Source organism: Ctenocephalides felis, unplaced genomic scaffold, assembly GCF_003426905.1.
Source record: "Ctenocephalides felis isolate EL2017-DRISC unplaced genomic scaffold, ASM342690v1 CF-g0.4_SCAFFOLD_01886, whole genome shotgun sequence".
In the NCBI taxonomy this organism is placed as follows: domain Eukaryota; kingdom Metazoa; phylum Arthropoda; class Insecta; order Siphonaptera; family Pulicidae; genus Ctenocephalides; species Ctenocephalides felis.
Genome location: NW_020538040.1, coordinates 161,127,171 through 161,148,473, shown reverse-complemented (window position 1 = coordinate 161,148,473; position 21,303 = coordinate 161,127,171). Strand labels below are relative to the sequence as shown.

General features: G+C 29.0%; 3 protein-coding genes across 3 annotated transcripts in view; all 3 read right to left on the bottom strand.

Moving 5' to 3' along the window:
* Positions 1–405, bottom strand: part of LOC113376157 — a 6,139-nt gene extending 5,734 nt beyond the window's left edge. Inside the window, exons 1-2 of the mRNA XM_026616077.1 lie at positions 349–405; positions 8–276 (exon numbers count right to left, since the gene is read on the bottom strand). Of these exons, the coding sequence (XP_026471862.1) occupies positions 8–276; positions 349–351 (272 nt within the window). The 5' untranslated portion in view covers positions 352–405. The remainder of the gene's footprint in view (positions 1–7; positions 277–348) is intronic.
* Positions 406–917: 512 nt separating this feature from the next.
* LOC113376156 (serine/threonine-protein kinase WNK4-like) lies at positions 918–1,696 on the bottom strand. The gene is made up of 3 exons (XM_026616076.1): positions 1,542–1,696; positions 1,169–1,389; positions 918–1,081 (listed from the first exon to the last, which is right to left on the bottom strand). Exons 1-3 carry the CDS (start codon positions 1,562–1,564, stop codon positions 918–920), a joined length of 408 nt encoding a protein of 135 aa, XP_026471861.1. The 5' UTR covers positions 1,565–1,696.
* A 543-nt stretch (positions 1,697–2,239) lies between these two features.
* Positions 2,240–19,700, bottom strand: LOC113376155. Its single transcript, XM_026616075.1, has 5 exons — positions 19,485–19,700; positions 18,979–19,416; positions 5,093–5,413; positions 2,472–2,815; positions 2,240–2,376 (listed from the first exon to the last, which is right to left on the bottom strand). The coding sequence occupies exons 2-5, from the start codon at positions 19,005–19,007 to the stop codon at positions 2,240–2,242; spliced, it is 831 nt and encodes a 276-aa protein (XP_026471860.1). The 5' UTR covers positions 19,008–19,416; positions 19,485–19,700.
* Positions 19,701–21,303: the final 1,603 nt, after the last annotated feature.

The window sequence follows — 21,303 nt, the reverse complement described above, 5'->3', positions numbered from 1 at the left end:
TGCTTGCATTTGATTTTGGGTTAATTTGTCCACACCTCCATTATTTTGTTCTGGAAGGCCAATTAATTTGAATTCCAAATGGCTCTTAGAATCATCATTATCTTCAATACACAAATTAATAGTATCCGTTACAATAGCTTCTGTATTTTGCATCACTTCTGTTTGTGGTGCAACAGGAACCCCTTCATCGCATTCTTTATTAATTGCTTGAATTTGATTTTTAAGTAATTTAGCCACTGTCCTAGCATCATCTTCAAGAATCAATCCAGACTTTGCCTGTTGAAGTAAGATTTGTAATTTTTGTGAATATATAATACTATGAATTAAAGAATGTTTGATTCAAATATCCATTTCATTTGCTACATCATCACAATTCTCCTTATCAATGTCTATTTCAAACTGAATGGCTTCATTCTCTTATGCTTGAAAGATCTGTGAAATAATGTAATTGAATAATTGTTAGTAAAAACATTTCAATAAAATTACCTTTTCTTAGGATCCAGAAGACGTAAACGAAACTCTACTTTTCGTGATTCAGAATTACTTCCAAGATTCTCCTTTGATACAACTTCAACTTTCAAACCAACATCTTCACCGAAGAAGTCATGATTTAGAAGTTCTTTTACCATTGGACTGTAATTTTTATAAATAACTGTAACTACTGCTTCTTATAATATAAATAAAAAAATACTTATAATTGATTTTTAATATATGTGTAATAAAACCTTACCGATCTTCTTTGTTAAGAAGAATGCATTGTTGAATTATATCACGAATCTCAGCATTTTCTACTTTTTCAAAGCTTTGTGGTTAATGCCCTAGAAATAATTCAATAAACAATGTTTCATATTTGTGCATATATATATATAATATATATATATATATATATATTTATATATATGAGTAGTATGTATAATTCATACCGATATCACTTTTTTGTAAATTTGAGCAGGACCTGAACATTCACTGTAAGGATATTCAGAAGTAGCCATTTCCAACATACACATACCAAATGCATAAACATCTACAGATTCATCATAATGCTCTTCATACATCTCAGGAGCCATAAATTCAGGAGTACCTACCAAATCATTAATAAATAGATTTACAATTATTAATGCTCAAAATCTTCATTGTGAATTATAATAAATAAATATAAATAAGTTACCTATAACCGATTTAGCAAAACTTCTGTTCTTTAATGTAGCAAGACCCAAGTCTCCAATTTTCACACTGCCCGTAGTCCCAGTTATAAAAATATTATCACATTTCAAATCACGATGTATTATAGGAGTTGATCGCGAATGAAGAAAATTGAGTCCTTTCAAAATCTGCCGGCACCAAGATTTTAGTACTTTTGGGTTGATTTTCTTGAAACGTCGAAGATACCTGCATTATATTGTTCAAACTATAAAACGGCCTTGTTCAATTGTTATAAAGCGCGAAATAACATCTGAATATTAATTATGTAAAATAATACATACATATAGATAGTAAAACAAAAAAATAAACTTTGTTTTTTTAAATATTTTTGAACTTACGCTTTAAGTGTGCCAGACAACATCAATTCTGTAACTAAAACAATGTTTTCTTTTTTCCCAATGTAGATTCCCAATAGTTGTAGAAGCGCACAATATTAGGATGCTGTAAATTTTTCAACATCTCTGCCTCCTCTCGGAATCTTATCCTCTCCGTTTTGTTCAGTTTTTCTCCTGTTACAGAATAGATTAAGTGTGATGGCTTAAAGACAAAATACAACTGTTATATATAAATATATTACTGACCAAGAGTTCACACCAAGCTACAGCTACACCAGTTTGCGTATCCAGACCTCTATAGACAGTTTTGAAAGAACCTCTGCCAACTTCTTTGTCATATTTAAAAAATCTTCCACAAGGTGACACACCAATTGGTTCGTCGTCATCATCGTCTTTCGGCAATTCTATATTCTGCTCCTCAAATTTTTCGGAATCATAGATTGGCCCATAGATAATGTTTTCATCGTTTTCAGAGTAATGATCCGGTATAATTTCTGTATGGTGTTCATATTCCCTGTATTGCTCCGTATCTGTTCCTAATATTTCAATATTTTCGTCCTGATCTGTATCCTTCGCAGTATCGATAGTTCTTGATGTATCGCTCTTTTTATCGGCCATAGTTGAGGACCGGTCAGAGGTAGGTTCCGATTTTGTATATATTACGCTTAATACACTATTCTCTTGACTCTTCCTAACAAATCTTATCTTTCCTTGGGTAATATCAAACTGACATTCGTATCAGAATCTGTATTTTCGGTATCATCAACAACATTGACAAGTGACTTATCAATTATATTCACAGGATTCTCATTAATCTTCACAGTCTTAGTTTTGCTTCCTTTTAAATTTTTGAGTTATCAGGAGAGAACGTTCTTTTGGTGAAGAGACTGATGATAACTCGATACGCCAGTGTCAATATTGCTATCATCCGACTTATTTCGAATACATCAAATTCTGGTTTATTATTTAAATTTTCTAATTCCCTAATATCTGGCAAAGCCTCTTGGGCTGGCGTGACCACTTCGGACTTGGAGTTTTCTTTCTGGCCTAAATCTATGGAAGAATTTCGGGATAAGTAATCAGCAATTGATTTGGAGTCTGATTCTACGCTGTTATGAGAACCGTTAATAGTTGGACTGGAAAGGGGCTTTATTGCTGTTAAGTCATTGATGGAACTAACTGAAGGTGAAGAGGTAAGCTCACATGGAGGTGCCGTCACTATCGGGCTCGTTACTGTCCCGATTTTGCGTTGACGTGTTGGATTCCGTGAGTTGAGTCTGAAATTATAGAAAAATACGAAGTTCAAAATGACACAAAAATTCGCCAAGTAAAAAATAATTGTCTATGATTCCTATGAAATTTTTGACAAATTATCGGTGTGATAACTTTTTCTTTCAAATAGAAAATTTTCGTCTGGGAAAAATAGGCTATGACCAAAAACTATATAAGTACAATTTCAATAAAAATCTTAAAATATTATCGGTATAACAATTTTTTGATGAGATATGGCTCTAAGTATCTCATAACTTAAATTATTTCTTTCAGTACTTGTAGTCACATTTTATATAAGGTTTTATTTACGAGATTTATTACACAATATAAATGTTCTAAATCTTGAAGAATAACTATATTCAAGATAATTCACTGGAAAAAACGCCTTGAACGTGAAATGAAATGAAATGGACACAAGAACTCAATTTGTATTTATTGAGACATTAATTTACTTTTTTTAATAAAAATCCTACCTTTTAAGAAAACCACTTGTGGATACTTAGATATCTAAACATTATAGTAAAACTTTTAATATACAAAAAATAGTAAAACATGATGAACAAAAAATGCATAAAATGTATTTGCAAAAGAAAACAAACAAAACACTATCTACATGTCAAATATCTTTAAGAATTTGGTTGCTGCGAATAAACAAGTAAAATGAATCTATGAAAAACAATTGGATTAAAACAATATATGGTATATATAGTTGTAAGTATTATTAGTTAAATTTATTGTACAACGTTATTTCAAATTTCGTTTTGTATATCATTCTTCAATATAAACTATAATTTAAGAATATATTTTTACTTTATACCTAAATTATGCATACGATACATATTCCTATTCATTAAATATTAATCCATAGTTTATTTTAAGCATGAAATAATAATGTAACTGACCTATAATGAAAATCCCTAACGTATTAAAATAAAATCAAGTACTTAAGGGGTTAGGGGTACTTGGAATTTTTTGAAAAATCGATTTTTATTTTTTTGCATTTTCATTAAGTGTAATATCTTGAAAATGTTCTCTGAAAATTTCAAGTTGATCCGATGATTACTTTTTGAGTTATTGGACTTTTACCAGCGCGTTGACGCAAGTGGAGAGCTCGATACTTATACTCAAGATTATTCTCCCTCAAATCCTGATATTTTACGATGATCTCAGCAATGATAATTTACTTTCAACATGTGTAGTTCAAGATTGAATCCATAATCAGATAAAATTAAACGCTTCAACCAACTAGTGTAAAAAAATATGCCTGAAAATCGTGAATACTAGTTCTACTATCGTACAAATTGCTGAATACATATACATAATCATTGTTATTGATTATAGATACCCTAGGACCTAATTGTGGGTATAATTCCCATTGGTATGTTGAAAAATAGGATGCTGCACGTGTGAAAGTGGCAGATCAGCGCGCCAACGAGAACGCTAAGGGGGGCCAGAATGCTTCGTAGGCAACAGCAAATGAGAATTTTGGAAACTTGCACAATGACTGAAGAACTATTATATGGCCCAAAAATAGATGACTCGGTTTAAGTAATTCAATAATTCGAATTTCTGTACGTAAAACCAAAGTCAAACTTTAAACGCGTTTTTCTCAAAACTATGTATTTTGAACAGGTGACCACTGTAACTCAAAAACCGCTTAGTAAATTTTAATGAAATTTATACAGCTTTTAGAATGGATAATAAACCCGGGCCTGATCGAAGGATTTTTATTTTTTCAAAAATATCAATTTTTTAAGACCAATTAACAGTTGATTTTTTACCCAAAAATCTATATTTTTTTTTTCTGTTGCTGCCATTTTGTTATTTTTTGCAAAAAAAAGAAAACCTTCGATCAGGCCCAGGATTATCTATTTATAAAACTATTTTTTTTTATTTGATCGATTTTAGATGAATCTCTAAGGAGTTATGATGGTCACCGCCAGGACCATTTTTTGAAACAGGGTCAACAAAAACAGCTATAACTTTCGAAATATTTATTATTTTTTTCTAAAATTTTTGTTACTTCAGGTCAAAACATTGTATAACAATGCCGTATTAACATTTTTGTAAAAAAACATCGTTTGATAACAAAAAAATAATACTGAAAATACTCATTTTTTCGTGCCTCCAAGTACCCCTAACCCCTTAAGTAAAATATTTTTCATTGGAAATAAAAGTAGATTCTAACGTTAGGAAGAACCATCAAATTGTTAAATAGCAACAAATAAAATGTAAAATTTGATCATGTTCTTAAACACTAATAAATTAACCAATCTACTAACCGTTCCTTGTTGACTTTGCTGTGCATCATGATACGTCTAGGCGTCATTCTTGACATATGCTCAGATCCTTGTTCCACCGGCGGCAATTTCTTAGGCGGTATTGGCACTGACTTAGATTGAGGCACCTTCTGGAAGCCTGAGATCGGGATAACGTGGCCGTTATTCGCGTTCGTTGGCTCGCTTTCGTTGCCTCCTTGGCCGCCGCCGATAACATTCGTCGAGGCGTCAAAGGATGTTCGAAGCTTCGAACTTAGGCTAAGCGGCGTGTCACCGCGAAATGAGCCCCTTTTAGACGCGGCGGTTTCTGTTTGCGCTGCCTCACTAAAAATTTAAATCACTCGGAATAAGTACTCAGATTACTAAGTAAATACAAACAATTTTCGAATACAAAAACTGTATTTTTTCAGTTGTATGAATAACTCAAATACCGAATATTTTTTGAAAAAAATAAAATAAAAATAATAATTATAAATACTGATTCTATTTGTTGCTAGATTACTGTACAAGATATGTTTCATAAATCATAAAGATATTATTTGAGTTCCGATTACTTTATAATATTTTCAATAGTTTTATAAAATACGTGTGTGCTTAATGATTTACAATTGGGATAAGAAAAAGAAAGGAATTCATGCATTCATTCAAATATATGTATTTATACTTAATACATTGTAATATTAGATGTGAGAATGGCACTGCATTCATCAAAATTTGTAAAAAGATTTCATAAGCTTTAAACTTGAACTACAAGAATAATTAAATGCCTTTTACTTAGAATTACTTTATCGGAAGATTTGAGTGAATATAAAGTTTTATATGGTTATAGTGTAATATGCTCAAAATACTAAAGTATTTAGACGTTAGTAGATCTGTACACACTAGAATGTAACCAAAAACTGTCAAAAATAATTAGTTTAAATGTCCCAGTTATTAATAGCTTGGTTTAACACAGTGTAATAGTGTAGTGTATTTTTGTATAATTAATTTTCTTTTTTCCACTGAATGACGGTCTCGATGAAGACCGAAACGTATGGATAAATAAAGTATTTCAAAATTACTTTAGTTTTTTTACTTGGTGTTACTGCCCGATTCTAAATAACTCATCAAAATATATATAAACACCAAACTCACATATTTCAATATATATATATACATTAGGGTGGTCCTTAAAACGGTCATTTTCGAATTTTCTTGCTCCCAGGGGCTCAAATGGTTCCAAATAGATAAAAAACAATTCTTGAAAGTTTTAGATCTTAATATTAACGTTTAGATAGAGCGCAATTTAATCAAACTTCGTATGGAAAGAGCATGGAAAAATGTTTGAGAATTTAAAAAAAATGTTTTAGGTATAACTTAGCGACAAATGAATGAGTTTTATTCATTCATTTGTTCGCTAAGTTACATATAAAAAACATTTTTAAAATTTTTGAAAATTTTTCCATGCTATTTCCATACAAAACTTTGATTGAATTGCGCTCTATATAAACGTTAATATTAAGAGCTAAAACTTTCAGAGAATTGTTTTTTAACTATTTGGAACCATTTGAGCCCCTGGGAGCAAGGAAATTCAAGGAAATTTATTTATATATATGTTGATAGTTTTGTCGACATTCATACATATTTGAAGTATTTTGCAGCCCAATCGTCAAATTAAAAAGGGGGTTAATATAGAAAAAATCTTATATTTATACAATAAATTAGATTAAATGCAAAACTCACCTAAAAATGTAAACTTAACCAAAATCCAGTCAGTTAAAAACGCTTTTATGAGATATCAAGTAAAGTTAACAACAATTTACATTGAAGTTAAATTAAAGGTGTCCTAAAAACTTGCGAACAAATTCGCAAATTCACGAAAAAATATTAATAATTTTTAAAACAAGCTTAAAAAATGTTTGCTATCAACAGAACATGTGAACAAATTTGTTACCTGTTGAATAAAACAGTCACTGCCTGTGTTGCATTCAAATAAAGCGGATGAGCTCACAAAACAAATCGGTCCATATCATAAATTAATCGCGAATTCTCCAAAACATTATATTTGTTAATAACTAATATTCGCAAGACCGTCTAGTTAAAATGCGTATCGCTATAACAATGAACGTTTAAAACTATGGAACACAGTATATACGTCAGAAATGGACATGCTTCTTCCAAACGCTAAAACAAACTTTGTAATGAGACGATAACACTACAATGGTAGTTTTTAATATCTAATTGGTAACAATTTTGTAGAGGGACAATGCTTATAAACTAACATAATTATGAATGGTGTTATAAAGAAGAATTGCTAAACATTTATTGACAAACTTACTGTATGTGAGTATTATTTCAGAACGACAATCGGTCCGAAAAAGAGCTGCATTGTTTCATTTGTAAGCTTATCTGTGTTGAATTTTATAACAAATTAGCGACAAATTAGCAAACAAACACCAATACAAAATCAATTACATTTTATGTTACTATGTCGAAAACAACCAAAAAACTAAGCAGAACATTAATTTTGTTTAAATAATGAAAATTATAGAACTTATGTCAGACATTTTTAAAACAAGATTTTAAAACAATCACGAAAGTAAATCTAATATAGTACAAACGATCCTAGCAAGCATTCCATTTAATGAAGGTATATAAAAACCTAGTAATCGTAATAAAGTACTTGTCAAAAGTCATCATTTTCAGTGTAAAAATTACAATGGTGAATCAAATTCAGGCGTCTTTTGCTTTAATGTATGTTATAATTACAACTACAATTTTGTTAATACAATATTTTAAAAATATATTACCAATTAGACAAAAACAAAGTGCCAGAACAGTATTAAATACGTTAGTCAATACGCTGATATTTTAAACTGAACCCAAAATTTATACTATTTGGAACGCATATTACAATATTGTCTGTACATAAATACATCTATATGACAATGATAATAAATATGTGATGAAATTTTTTTAAATAAAATAAAATATTGATATAATGAAATAAGTGAAGTTCAACTTATAGTAAAATCTATTTTTCGTTATATTATAAATAATCTTGAACCAAGTATCAAGCTATACATTTCAAAAAAATTAAATATTAATTTCAACACATTTTCATATCCAAGAATTTGAAAACGTAAATTATAAATTATATATAACGCTCATTGTTAGTCGTTCGAGTTTTTACCCATACAGTTCTTATATTTTCTGTTGCCATATTAAATTCATTTCATTTGACTTAGTACCTCAATTTAAAAAATATGAAAATATAACCAATAATAGCTGTTATTTGAGCACCACGAGCATATAAAATATTTTTTTTAGCATATACTGCAAATGTTTTGTCACTACAATCTCGAAATATAAATTCGTCAAGATTGAAAAGTGTGCAAGTTTCAACGATAATTAAAAACAATTACTTCAGATTTTAATAAACATGCATATGATTTCGTCTATCTTTAAAATAAATTCACAAATTTAGATCGCAGTTATAATTTCTTGTAGCGCGTCATTGTTGAACCTTGTGCCAAAAAAAACTTATCTAATATGATTTACACGGAATCGGCAAGTTTTTTGTAACAACGTACCATCGTCCTTACATTAATTACTTGTACAATATCAACTGTTGAGATGGGACAAAAAAGAACAAAAGTTTTTAGGAAAAATTGACATATGCCACAAATCGCCATTTCTGGGTATCTGATTTTAAACGTTTCTATTAAAGGGCTGTTTGTGAGCTCTCGTACAAAGATAAATCATGTAAAGCAACATGCAAAAGGACTTGGTATAGTATTAAAAATAGATGATAAAAATAGATGATTAGATGATAGAAATAGATGATTAAAAACAGATGCATCATCTGTTTTCCCCATAACGCAAAATATATGTATTCACAAAGGGTGCTATACTTATTCTGTTATCCGTTTCTATTGCAACATTGTACAAAGAACAAACGTTTTCGAATAACTTCCTCTACAATACGCGTAGTAAATTGCAAGTGGTGGTTTGGTGAAGTGTAAAAACAATGTTTGGTTTTAATTAATAAAATTTTAGATTATATTTATTCCACAATTATCGCTACAAACGTTATTGGGAGTGCCTCAGCACCATTAGAAATTGCAAACGTCAGTCACCGAGTCCGTGCCGATCTCAGATCTCCAATCGCCACTTAACGGCTGAATAAGTAGTTCTCTCATTGTTGATAGAGAACACACATGGACGCGCAGAGAAAGGTTAGTTAAGAACAAATGAGAAATAGAAATGGGGCTGACATATATCTATATTGTATATACACATATTTTATATACATAAAAAATAATCTTCGAAACTACTAGCATATAAATTCTTCTTCAGACGATAATAGGTTAGACTACTGGTGTATGGCATCTTGCCTTAAGGCAAATTGCTAGAACTTCCCGTACCAAAAATTAAAATTAACTAGTGGGGTGTATGGCATCGTGCCTTAAGGCAAATTGCTGGAACTTTCCGTACCGTAACGAAGTGTTCCAGGAATATTGAATGTTTTCAAATAGATTATTATAAATATTGTAACATTGTCTAATATTTATAAGAATTATATAAACTGAATTGCAAAGTTGAAATTATTTGTTTAAAGTATATTAGAACTATAGTCAGAATTAACAATAAAATCTAAATTATTCTCGATATACAAAAAAAAATTTTTTGAAAAAAAAGTTGAAACAATTTTTTTTTCCAAAATCAATTATTTTGTTAAGACAAGCATATCTCAAAAACTGTCATTTTTTGCACATTTAGCTCCGTATCTTCGAAATGGCTGGGCCTGCCTTTGCCAAAAAAATAATAAACACTTCTACCAATAATTACTAATTGAATGTTTTTAGATCATTCAAATCGGATGCTCTGTTCTCTCAAAAACTCGATTTCTATTTTCAGTACTCTTTGCTCTTTATCTCCGTAACTGCTGGACCTGCCTTTGCCAAAAATTAATCAGCACATCCCCTTATCAATAGGAATCGAATGTTTTTGAACCATTTAAATCGGTTGATCCGTGCGCCCGACAACGTGACCGAAAAATTGTATCCTTACATACATACACACACATCCATTTTTTTCTGAGGTATGCCAAAATGTTCAGAAACCTTCAAAACGTCGAGAAATGTAAAAATGTTCAATTTCGATTTTCGGCCCATTACAATAACTTACCCTACGGGAAGTTAAAAAAAAACTTCCTACTCTTTATTTGAAAAATTCAATAAATTTTTACAAAGCAATCGTGCTGCGTGATTGTTTGGAAGAAATATCGAAGCGCGTAAGCGCCACCGGGCAGACCAACGGATAAACACGTATACGAAACCCATAAAAAAGTAAACTAGTGGTGTATGGCATCGTGCCTTAAGGCAAACTGCTGGAACTTCTCGTACCAAAGTCCAAAAGTCAATTTATATATATATATATATATATATATATATATATATATATACATATATATACATACATACATATATACCTATAAACATATATATTACATATACACAAAGATATAAATGCATTTATCCATACGCATTAGTATGGATATTTTTACTTTTCATTTATAAACATAGTATGTAAATATAACGAGAATTGTTTTTATGTTATACTTGAAACGAAATCATACCATAATTCTGAATCAACGTTTGTTTATCACCAATTTAATAACGTATTATAATATCCAAGAATGTAACTCCTCCATCGGAGTCGATCCGCGCGGAGTTGTATCCGAGAATTTGTCCGACCGATTTTGTTATTTTTTGAAAAATATTCTATTACAGAAGTTTTATTCTTACCACATACATAAAATTAACATTATTTTCATATAAAAATAATCAAATTGGATTTGTTTTCTCTCCAAAAATAATTATAAAGTTGAATTTGATTCTCAAGTTTTCCATTTTTACGAGTTTTCACAATAAGAAAAATATTAGACAATGGTTCGATCGTCTCATCGATCGCAAAATAATTCAACCCGACATTTATTGGTAATTTTTTTCGTACTATTATTTTAATGACATTTATTCAAAAATTGTCTGGTCGCCTGATTGCCTAGTGAACGTTTTATAGCAAAAGAATTACACTAGAAATATTTCAATATTTGTATAGTTCTAATTTCGGCATACAACTTGAGATTTGTATACATATTGAAATACATAAAATAGCAATTGTTTGGAATATTCAAATGTTTGAACTATTTAGAAATAAATTACAAATACAGATATATAACGATGCAATAGAACACTTTTTGCTGAAGTGGAGTCATATCCTGGCCGATCCGGCTTTGGATATGATAATCGGAAGTGTAATAAATCTATATATATATATATATATATATATATATATATATATATATATAATAAAGCAATTACCACTTGAGCTGTCAATCTTGTACCTTTGACAAACACTGTCAGAGCACGTGCTTATCGAGATTAGTAAAAATATATCCTATTGTACCCCGTCATTTGCAGATATTAACAATATTTATAAAAATAACAACATATTCGCACTATTTATGCATATAATTAAATTATCTGAATATGTATCTCAAATTAGTCGTTTCTTTTTTATTTACTGTGAAGGGTAATTTATATCTGCTTCAAAATAACATGAAAATTAAAATGGTCTATTTTGAGCAAGAATTATCGCATCAATATATGTTTTTCAACACGATTCAGTTGTTTTGTATTATATTATTGCGATTTATTTAATTATTATTCAAAAAAAACTTCGATTATATTGCACTTATTAGTTTACAGAAAATATTTTCAGTTCAAATATTTTTTCGCAACTAAACAAATATCAGCGGCGATTGCTGTGTTTAATGTCTAACGACAAAAGTATTTGTTTATAAAATGTAACGAGAAAACTAATCGCGCAAATAATTCGAAGAAAATATGTCCCATACAATTAAAAATCCACTATCAAAAAATAGCAAAGTGCCTACGCAAATTCATTATTGCATTTAATGCATACTATAAGGCATGCGACAAATTGTTTGAATTTAAACCTTATCAAAAAAGTTTAAAATTTTTAGTGGCCAGTTTCTCATCATAATAGACACGCAGAAATGATTAGTGGCTGATTATACACTTAATAAAAAAAAACAATTTTTAATACACAAAACACAACACATTTAAAGTTATATGAAAATTGAAATTGAAGATATTAATTGAAGGAAGATTTATGATTTTTGTAACAGTTCGAATAAGAAGAATATATATATATATATATATATATATATATATATATATATATATATATATTGTAGCATGGTCTGCAATAATACTTGTAATTCCTATGTCAACTCAACTAATTCATCTTTACAATATCAAAATAGATGACTAGAATGGAATATTTATTTACAAATTTTAGCAACATTGTCGACAAATTTTAATAATCATCTGCGTGCTAGAAGCATGGAAACATGAACAAATAATATTTAACCTATAAACCCACTCTTTGTTTGGCAATAACAAAACGGCGATAAGAGAATACAGATAAGCGAAAGTAAGTAAAAGAAACAAAAATAATATACCATATCAGGAAATAATTTGAGGTCTTGCAAAATGCTCCCGATAAGCTCCTGTTAACAAAAATAGCCTATTAAGATGTTTTGTTTTCCCGAACATAAAAATAGTAACGTAAGTTCGCAATTTACAAACTACGAGCACTGCGATATATTTTCAATATTTATTTTTGAATCAAAATCTGTCAATAAATATGTATATGTAGAGACAACAGAATCTGTTTACTGCCTTCTATTAAATAACATGCATACTACAAACTTCATCAGCCTTAGCCAGCTATATAGAATATCGCTTTTATAGAATTATACTCTTCTTAATCTGTACTGAACTATTTAAATAATATAATGGTAATTTTGAGATAATTGAATTCGTATAACATTCAGAATAATCTTTGCATAGAAAATCCATTCAAAAGAAATTCATTTTGTCATTCTTAAATATGGTTTGATAGTTTTCTGTCAGTGGTTTTCAACCTTTAAGCATCGCGGCCCCCCGTTCATAAAAAAAAAAATAGTGGGGCGCATGGCATCGTGCCTTAAGGCAAATTGCTCGAACTTCCCGTACCAAAGTTTTTTTTTTAAAAAAAAGATTAGCATTTTTGCAAACATTTTACTTTAAAAAAAAAATAGATTTTTGAGAAACTATACATTTTTGACAAAAATATACTTTTTTTGAAAAAAAAAAAATGTTTTCTTTATTTTGAAATATTTTGGAAATTCTGAACTTTTTTTTCAAAGCAAACCGTACTGCTTTAACTGCATAGAGACGAAATATCGAAGCGCGTAAGCGCCGCGTCGCCGTCTAACGAATAAACATCGTTACGGAACTCATAGGAATGTAAACAAAAGTTATACTTATTGTTAAAATCTCTATAAAATATCTGATAATTTGATGTCATTTTGTGTTTGTAATTTGATGTGATGACATTTTTTTTTTACTTTTTTCACTATATTTTCGAAACCGCTAGACCTGCCTTCATGAAAATTTAATCGGTTCCTCATCTTGTCAATATAAGTAAAATGTTTTTTGAAATATTAAAACCGGAAGCTCCTTTCTCTTAAAAACTGAATTACCGTTTGTGGCACTTTTTGCCCCTTATCTTCGAAACGGCTAGACCATGCCAAAAAATAATCAGCACGTCTCCTTATCAACAGCAATCGAGTGTTTTCTGAATAATTGAAATCGGTTGAACCGTGTTCCCAAAATCGTCGACGAAAATTTGTATCCGCACACACACACACAAACACATACATCAATTTTTTCTAAGGTATGCCAAAAGGTTCAGAAACCTCTGAAACGTAAAGATATATAAAAATTTTCATTTTCGATTTTTTGCGATAATTATAACTTACCCTACGGGAAGTTAAAAATGTTGCGTCCCCTTAAGCTGATATAATTTAATTATCAGACTACAAATTACTATGCAAATATAAAGTAAAAACGTACATACATAAAAAATAATTATTTATTCGTTAATTTTTTTCTATCGTGTAAAAATTTTTGGTTCATTTTCGAAAATAGTATTTTGAAAACAGCTGTACGCCCCCTTGCAACAGCCTCGCATCCCACTGAGGAGGGGAGCTCCACAGGTTGGAAACCACAGGTCTAAGCTCTTCTGATAAAAGAGTTATTCTGTTATATAAATATATGCACAAAAATGTGTATTTATCCGTAAGTATAAAACATACATTCTGGTAATTTGATCATCATTTATGAAACGAAGCTTATAGTTTCTTAAATAAAAAAAATATTATCTTGATATATGATTTTAAAATGCCTTTACTTAATTCAAATTTAGGTATTTCGCATATATAATTTGTAATCATAATAATAAAATCGTTTAGATAAAAATCATAATAAAAAAATATGAGTAAACTTTCTTGCAAATCATTCGTTTAAAATATAAAAAAACGCCCATTATTACTCTTATTTATATAATAAATAATAATATAATATTATTATAATAAATAATTCAACCAATGAACTTCATTTCACGTTTATAGTTAAAAACGCTTTTCAGTTGTACGAACAAGATTCGTGACGGTGGAGCGATCTACTACATTTTGCGCGATGGGTGCTACAACTAACAGAATGAGGTTTTTTAAGAAAAGGTACAATATGTGTAATTTGTTTATTGAAACCATTTTTAATTGTCATTATTTATATATGTCATTAAACATAATGAATCAAAAATCAAATTACGAATCGAAATACGCCATAATCAAGGCTAAATGACTACGTTCAAAATCATAAGAAGTTTATCGCTCTAAATAATTCTAAACAGTTAACTGCATGTTAAATTATTTGCCACATTTTATAATAACAATAATAAGCATTAATAACATTCTTCTGCATCGTAAAAGCAATTATTGTTAGGTCCAAGATAAGAAAAGCATTCCACATGCATGTAATCGAAATCGACTATAGGCTAATTTATATTAATCATATAGGTATGTGTGAATGTATGACGTTAAAAATTTTAATTGATCTACAAACATTGACAAACATTTATATAATTTTAGATTTCACGATATAGAGCCGAATTCTGTTAAAAATTTTAATTTACCCCCATGGCGAAATGTTAGTGTTATTCAAATACGTAAGATATATATTTGCATTTATGTAATAACATTAACTTATTTGATAACTCATTTAATAGATGTAATACAATAATCAAGAATGTGTTATTTTAGTTTATGTTTTGCCATAATACGTATAGTATATGTGCGTATGTATAGTGTACTTATGTTTAAAATTGTATGTGCATATTAAAGTTTTTTAATATTCTTATGATACAAAGATTGAGGTTCAACGAATACTTGAAATCGTGATGTTCTACTAATTAATTGCCTGCATCGATTAATCAATGAAGGTGATAAGTCATTATAAATTTCAAAATTAATAAATGGGAATGGGGCACATTCTAATGTATATATATGGAGAATATCGTACATATAATTTTCATTGCTAAAACATCTGTATATTCAAGTATTAATCAATTTACTGCTTGCTAAATAAATAATACTCTAATTGTATGTTAACTAAACTATTCCGACTGTGTTTTATAAAAGAATTTTAATTTTCAATTATCTAAAAACTACAAACTAACACAAAATATTTCAATATCAATTTATCTGATATTCTCCATTGCGCTTAAATTATTACTAATGTTGCGTTGTTTTTAAATATTTTTTGTGGTTTTTGTGATATTTTCGCACATAATTAATAATGATTAATTTATCTGATATTCTTCATTACGCTATAATTATTACTAATGTAGCTTTATTCTGAAATATTGTTTATAATTCTCGTGACATTTCTGCACATAATTAATAATAAATAAATAAATTTAAAGTAATAGTTATGTCTAAAGTACTATTTTCATAAATTAGAAAACGTACCAATGAGAGGTTCTCTAAAAACATTATACCTTTATTAAGTCTCAGATTAATTACTAAATGTCTTAATTATAAAACAGATTGTAATTTAAATGTAAATAAAAAAATGTTTAAAGTACTAAAGTTAATAAATAGTAGATGTTTGGTTATCTTCTAAGAAAGATAGGTATTTATGCAAAAACTAATACAATGTACCTTTTATATTAATATAAAAATCTTGAAAAAAAAATTAGATACAAACTTATATAATAGCCAATCTGTTTGAAAGGAATGAAAAATGTATACTCAATAATAATCGTAATTTAATTTCAATAAATAAATATAAATTTTAAATTCATAAAAAATATTAGAATAATTATACCTGAAATTAAAATCAAAATTTGATAATTTTCCATTCATTCAATGGGGAATTATTATCAAATTATAGGTATTAAAAAATACTGTAACATTGTCTAATTTTTATAAGAATTATAAAACTGAATTGCTAAGTTGAAATTATTTGTTTATAGTGTATTAGAACTTTAGTCAGAATTAAAATTAAAATCTGAATTTTTTTATGTATACAATTTTTTTTAAAAAATTGAAACAAATTTGTTTTTTTCCAAACGCAATTATTTTGTTAAAACAAGCAGAAGGTTCTTTGAATCTTTCAAATCGGACGCTTAGTTCTCTCAAAACTACCAGTTTTGTACATTTAGCTCTGTATCTTCGAAATGGCTGGATCTGCCTTTGCCAAAAACTAATTACTACTTCTCCCAATCATGGCAAATTGAATGTTTTCAAATCAAACGGTCATTCAAATCGGATGCTCCGTTCTCTCAAAAACTCGATTTCTATTTTCTGCACTCTTTGAACTTTATCTCCGTAACGGCTGGACCTACCTTTACCAAAAACTAATCAGCACATCTCCCTATCGATAGGAATCGAATGTTTTTTGAACCAAATCGATTGATCCGTGCGCCCGAAAATGTGGACAAAAAATTGTATCCATACATATATACACACACACACATCCATTTTTTCTGAGGTATGCCAAATTGTTCAGAAACCATCAAAACGTTAAGATACGCAAAAATCTTCATTTTCGATTTTCGGCACATTACTGTAACTACCCTACGGGAAATTAATAAAAAGCAACGCTGAACGCAGAATGCAGTTCTCCCAGGTAGTATTTTTTAAATGGTGTAGAAAATCATTGTGAACATTTTATTTTATTTAAAAAGCTAAAAAAGAAACAAAAAATTTTTTGAGTTTAAAAGCTTCCAATCCAAAATTTTACTAAATCATTATCAATTCGCAGTGCAATCAAGAAGCAAACATATTTGTTCAGTAGAAGTTTAACGAAAGCGACAGCTATGAGCAATGTAGTGTATATCACTACTTTCAAAGTGAAGCTCTATTTACAGATTTGTATGACATCATAAATAAACTGAATTATAACACAAAAATAACTACTGATAGACAAGGACGAAAAAATGTTTGTATACTGCAATATAATAGACGATTCCATAATCTGAAAAATACTCAGAAAAGATCTCAAACAAAAAATATTCTGATTTAGATTAGAATTGTGTAAATTGTTCTAAGAACTATTACAATATATTATTGTTAGAAATGTATGTATAGTTAAATACATAATATAGCTATATACTATATTATTAATAAAATATAATAAATTATTATAGTTCAATCATATTAATAATAATAAAGTATCCCCAAAATTTCGCCAGGAATATATGATGCGCATATAAGATATGAACGAAATACCATAAGAGAATCCAAATGTTATATTAAAAATTTTTACTGAAAATTGAAAAAATAAATTTTACTGTAAACTTTTATGGCAAATTATTTGCTAATTTGAAATAAGAATATTTGAATTAAATATACATTATAATATGTAAATTTAATAACAGTATAATTTGATAAAATATATTATTAAACACAAAGAACTGAGCAGCTGAGATAGCTGTTAAATGCGTGGCGCTATCAAGGCGCCACCCATTGTTGTGCATCAAAGAGCAATAAACATGATCTTACATATGAAAGTGTATTATACATATATATATATATATATATATATATATATATATATATATATCATATATATACATATTGTAATGGATTGTATCGATTTCAAAGATTCGCGACACAAATATTTTTTAATTGCAGAAGATATAGTAAATAATGAAACAAAGCCTGATCATGTTACATTGGCGGGTGTTTACTATTAGAAAGCAAGATGAGACCAAAGAATTTCGTAGTATGTTTTATCAATTGAAACAAAAAACGAAAGGCGTCGAATTTCAATCAAAGATAAAATTTATCAGGATCATGTTATGAAAATAAATAAATAAATAAATAGTTGCTTTGATTGTGAGGAGATGTTTGTATGTATGTATGTATGTATATATATATATATATATATATATATATATATATTTAAATTAGTAATAATAAATCAATCGTATAGGCTCTTGTATATTCTATTTATAAATAAAATATTTTTTTATAAATATAGTTTCACTGAATATTTAAGAAAAATTTAAGAGTAAAAACTATTAATGTTTGTATTAAATTAAACTTTCACAATTGTAAATGCTTTTGAAAGTAATTTTATTATTAAGTATTTATTTGATTTTATTGAAAATTAACACTATTATATACGATTTAATATTGAAACAATACAATGCAACTGACAAGCGATAAAAATGAAATACAATAACAAGATATACTTTATAAAATCTATTTGATATGAATTTAAGGATGTATTCAAATATACTAATTAGATCTGTTTGAATAAACAGCAAGCACACACGTTAGGCCAACATATATGCAAACACACAGCAAATCCTAGCGAGTGGTGTGGACATTGTGTATGATGATTTATCCACGACAAGATCATCCAAATTCTAAATTATACAAGCAATAGCTTATTATCGAGCAAGTTTAAATCTGCTTCACTTACCCTGGTGTATTCCCAGCTGTGATCCGCATACTAGGTAGCTGGGAATTATAACCAGCCGAAGCTGGTGTATTTCTTTGTAGCGCATGGGGCCTCCGAGGACTGCCTTCGCGATTTTGCACAGTCTGACCCAATTCACACAAATTTTGCCCTATGCTGACTTTCTTAAATGTCCTGCAGTGCAATTTTGAATTTTGTCTTTTGGGCTCAATTTTTATAATATGTCTAGTCTACTATGAGAAAAACTACAATAACAACTTTTCAATTAGCTAAATATTTGAATATTTGGTTTAGCATTGATTATTGATTTTGCTGAACTAAATGCCCCTTTGGTAAGAAAATATTTAAGTATACATCGTTATTGCGTTTTATTTAGCATATAAAATATATTGAATATTTCTTATATACTGAGATTTATGCACGACTTCGTCTCATCTGAAACTAAAATCAATTGGTTTGTTGAGATTGTTATTAAAAACAAACGTCAAAATAAGTACGAGTGCACTTACAGTATTAATAAAACAGATTATTTTTTATATTTATTCAATTGTACACTAATTCACTATACACATTATATCAACTAAAATTACTTTAGCACGAGACCACATATTTTTATCATAATTTTGTCTAAAATATGATAAATTTATTATTACGATCTTATTCACTTAATCTCCACCGCAAACTCACGTCACTCGAGTGCAGAATTGCCACCGTCGCACCGTCAATACAACCAAATACAACCAAAGAACCAAACACATCGGGCACTTGCATTCTGTTTTGTTACGTCCTTGCTCAGACGATTGCCAACACAAGGCCAAACGCGATGCGTACCGGCGGTGGAACGAGGACAACTTCATTCGACAGAACTGTCATAATGACAGCTCCGACGATCTACCCTAATAACTCATAATATGTTATGGAGGTGTAAATCCTAGACAATATACTAATATAGACGTTTCTCTCTCGCGGTATTTGCGTTCAGAGAGCTAGGGAAAGTCACGACCGCAATGTTGGGTGATGGCGCTTTAATCGCATGTCGCTCGTGCTCCAAAATGCATTCAAATTAAAGCGCCAAAATTAGAAATAAAAGAAAATTGACAATTTTAAAAATAATTTATTTGTATTTAAATTTTTGCATTACAATAGTCTTATAATTGACATTGTTATACAATAACAAAACATACCAAACAATAATACATATATTAAAATAGATATCAAAGTAAATAGCAATATGTTGCAACAAACATATTTATTTAAAAAAAAGGAAAAATAAAAAGTTTAACGAATTACAGGATTCCTGCCTTCAAGTGGATAATCATTCATTATTCACTACCAATAATGTTGTGAACACAAAACATGGTGTTTAAATTATAGTGTCTGTGCATTACTTTATTAACTAATAATCATTCCAAGTAAGATTTGTCACTTTTCAGCACATTCTTTGCGATAAATCCAGTCATGCTAAATGGCTCTTGATTTTATCTTGAATATTCAAAAAACTGCTGCATTAAATTAACTTATTTTATCATCTTGCACGGCAATTGGATTTCGTTCATTAACTCAGTGGCGTTCCTAAAAAATGTAAAGTCTAGTCTATTTATGCTTTTCCAGAGCCTCCAAAGTTTAATAGAATTCTGAAAAGTTAGAGGAGCCTTGCCTTTCTTATAAAAGAGCCCCTAGCTTGCTTCCAAAATGTATTGTGATTAAATTTTTATTATATACACTGCTTTAACAACTGCTTTATATCCTCTTCATTTAAGAGTTATAGATTTTGTTTGAATCACAAATAAAACCGTATAAACAATTATAAAACACTTGTAAACACAACAATCACAATAAGAATCAAAACAAAATTTTGACATTTCTGGTACATATTGCTCGTGAATTACTAACCTGTCAAACTTGTCATCGGCTCACTAGCGCCAAATTGGCGCCTAGCGGTCGTGACTGGAACTACGCGTTGTGAACGCGGATTTTGTACTGAGATAATAGGGCCTGGTGTAAATATTTAATGTATTTTAAAATTTTGGAGCGCGAGCAACTTTACCAAAGGTCCAATAGAATGTATGTGTTTATTTTGAGAATCCATCGTTTTTGAAGCTGTTTATGAAGGATGCGCGTAGTAAATGTTAAGTAATAAATATGTTCAGTTATCTACAAATTTATTGTTTTTTTATCATTTTTATCTTAATTTTTAAATAAATGACATCTTTACATTTTATGTGAACATTATAAAAGAATATACAATTTATATTAGATGCCTAATTTTATATTTTCAATTTATAATCCAATTTTTTATCCTAACTCTGTTCCAAAGCTTAAGTATGT

Coding starts and splice junctions, on each gene's coding strand:
- LOC113376156 (XM_026616076.1), bottom strand. CDS start 1,564: ATGTTGTCTGGCACACTTAAAGC. Junction 1,390..1,541: donor TTGTCTGGCACACTTAAAGC/GTAAGTTCAAAA, acceptor AATATAATGCAG/GTATCTTCGACGTTTCAAGA. Junction 1,082..1,168: donor TTTTGCTAAATCGGTTATAG/GTAACTTATTTA, acceptor ATGATTTGGTAG/GTACTCCTGAATTTATGGCT.
- LOC113376155 (XM_026616075.1), bottom strand. CDS start 19,007: ATGCGGATCACAGCTGGGAATACACCAGG. Junction 2,816..5,092: donor AGCAAAGTCAACAAGGAACG/GTTAGTAGATTG, acceptor CTATAATTTCAG/ACTCAACTCACGGAATCCAA. Junction 2,377..2,471: donor ATTTGATGTATTCGAAATAA/GTCGGATGATAG, acceptor AAAATTTAAAAG/GAAGCAAAACTAAGACTGTG.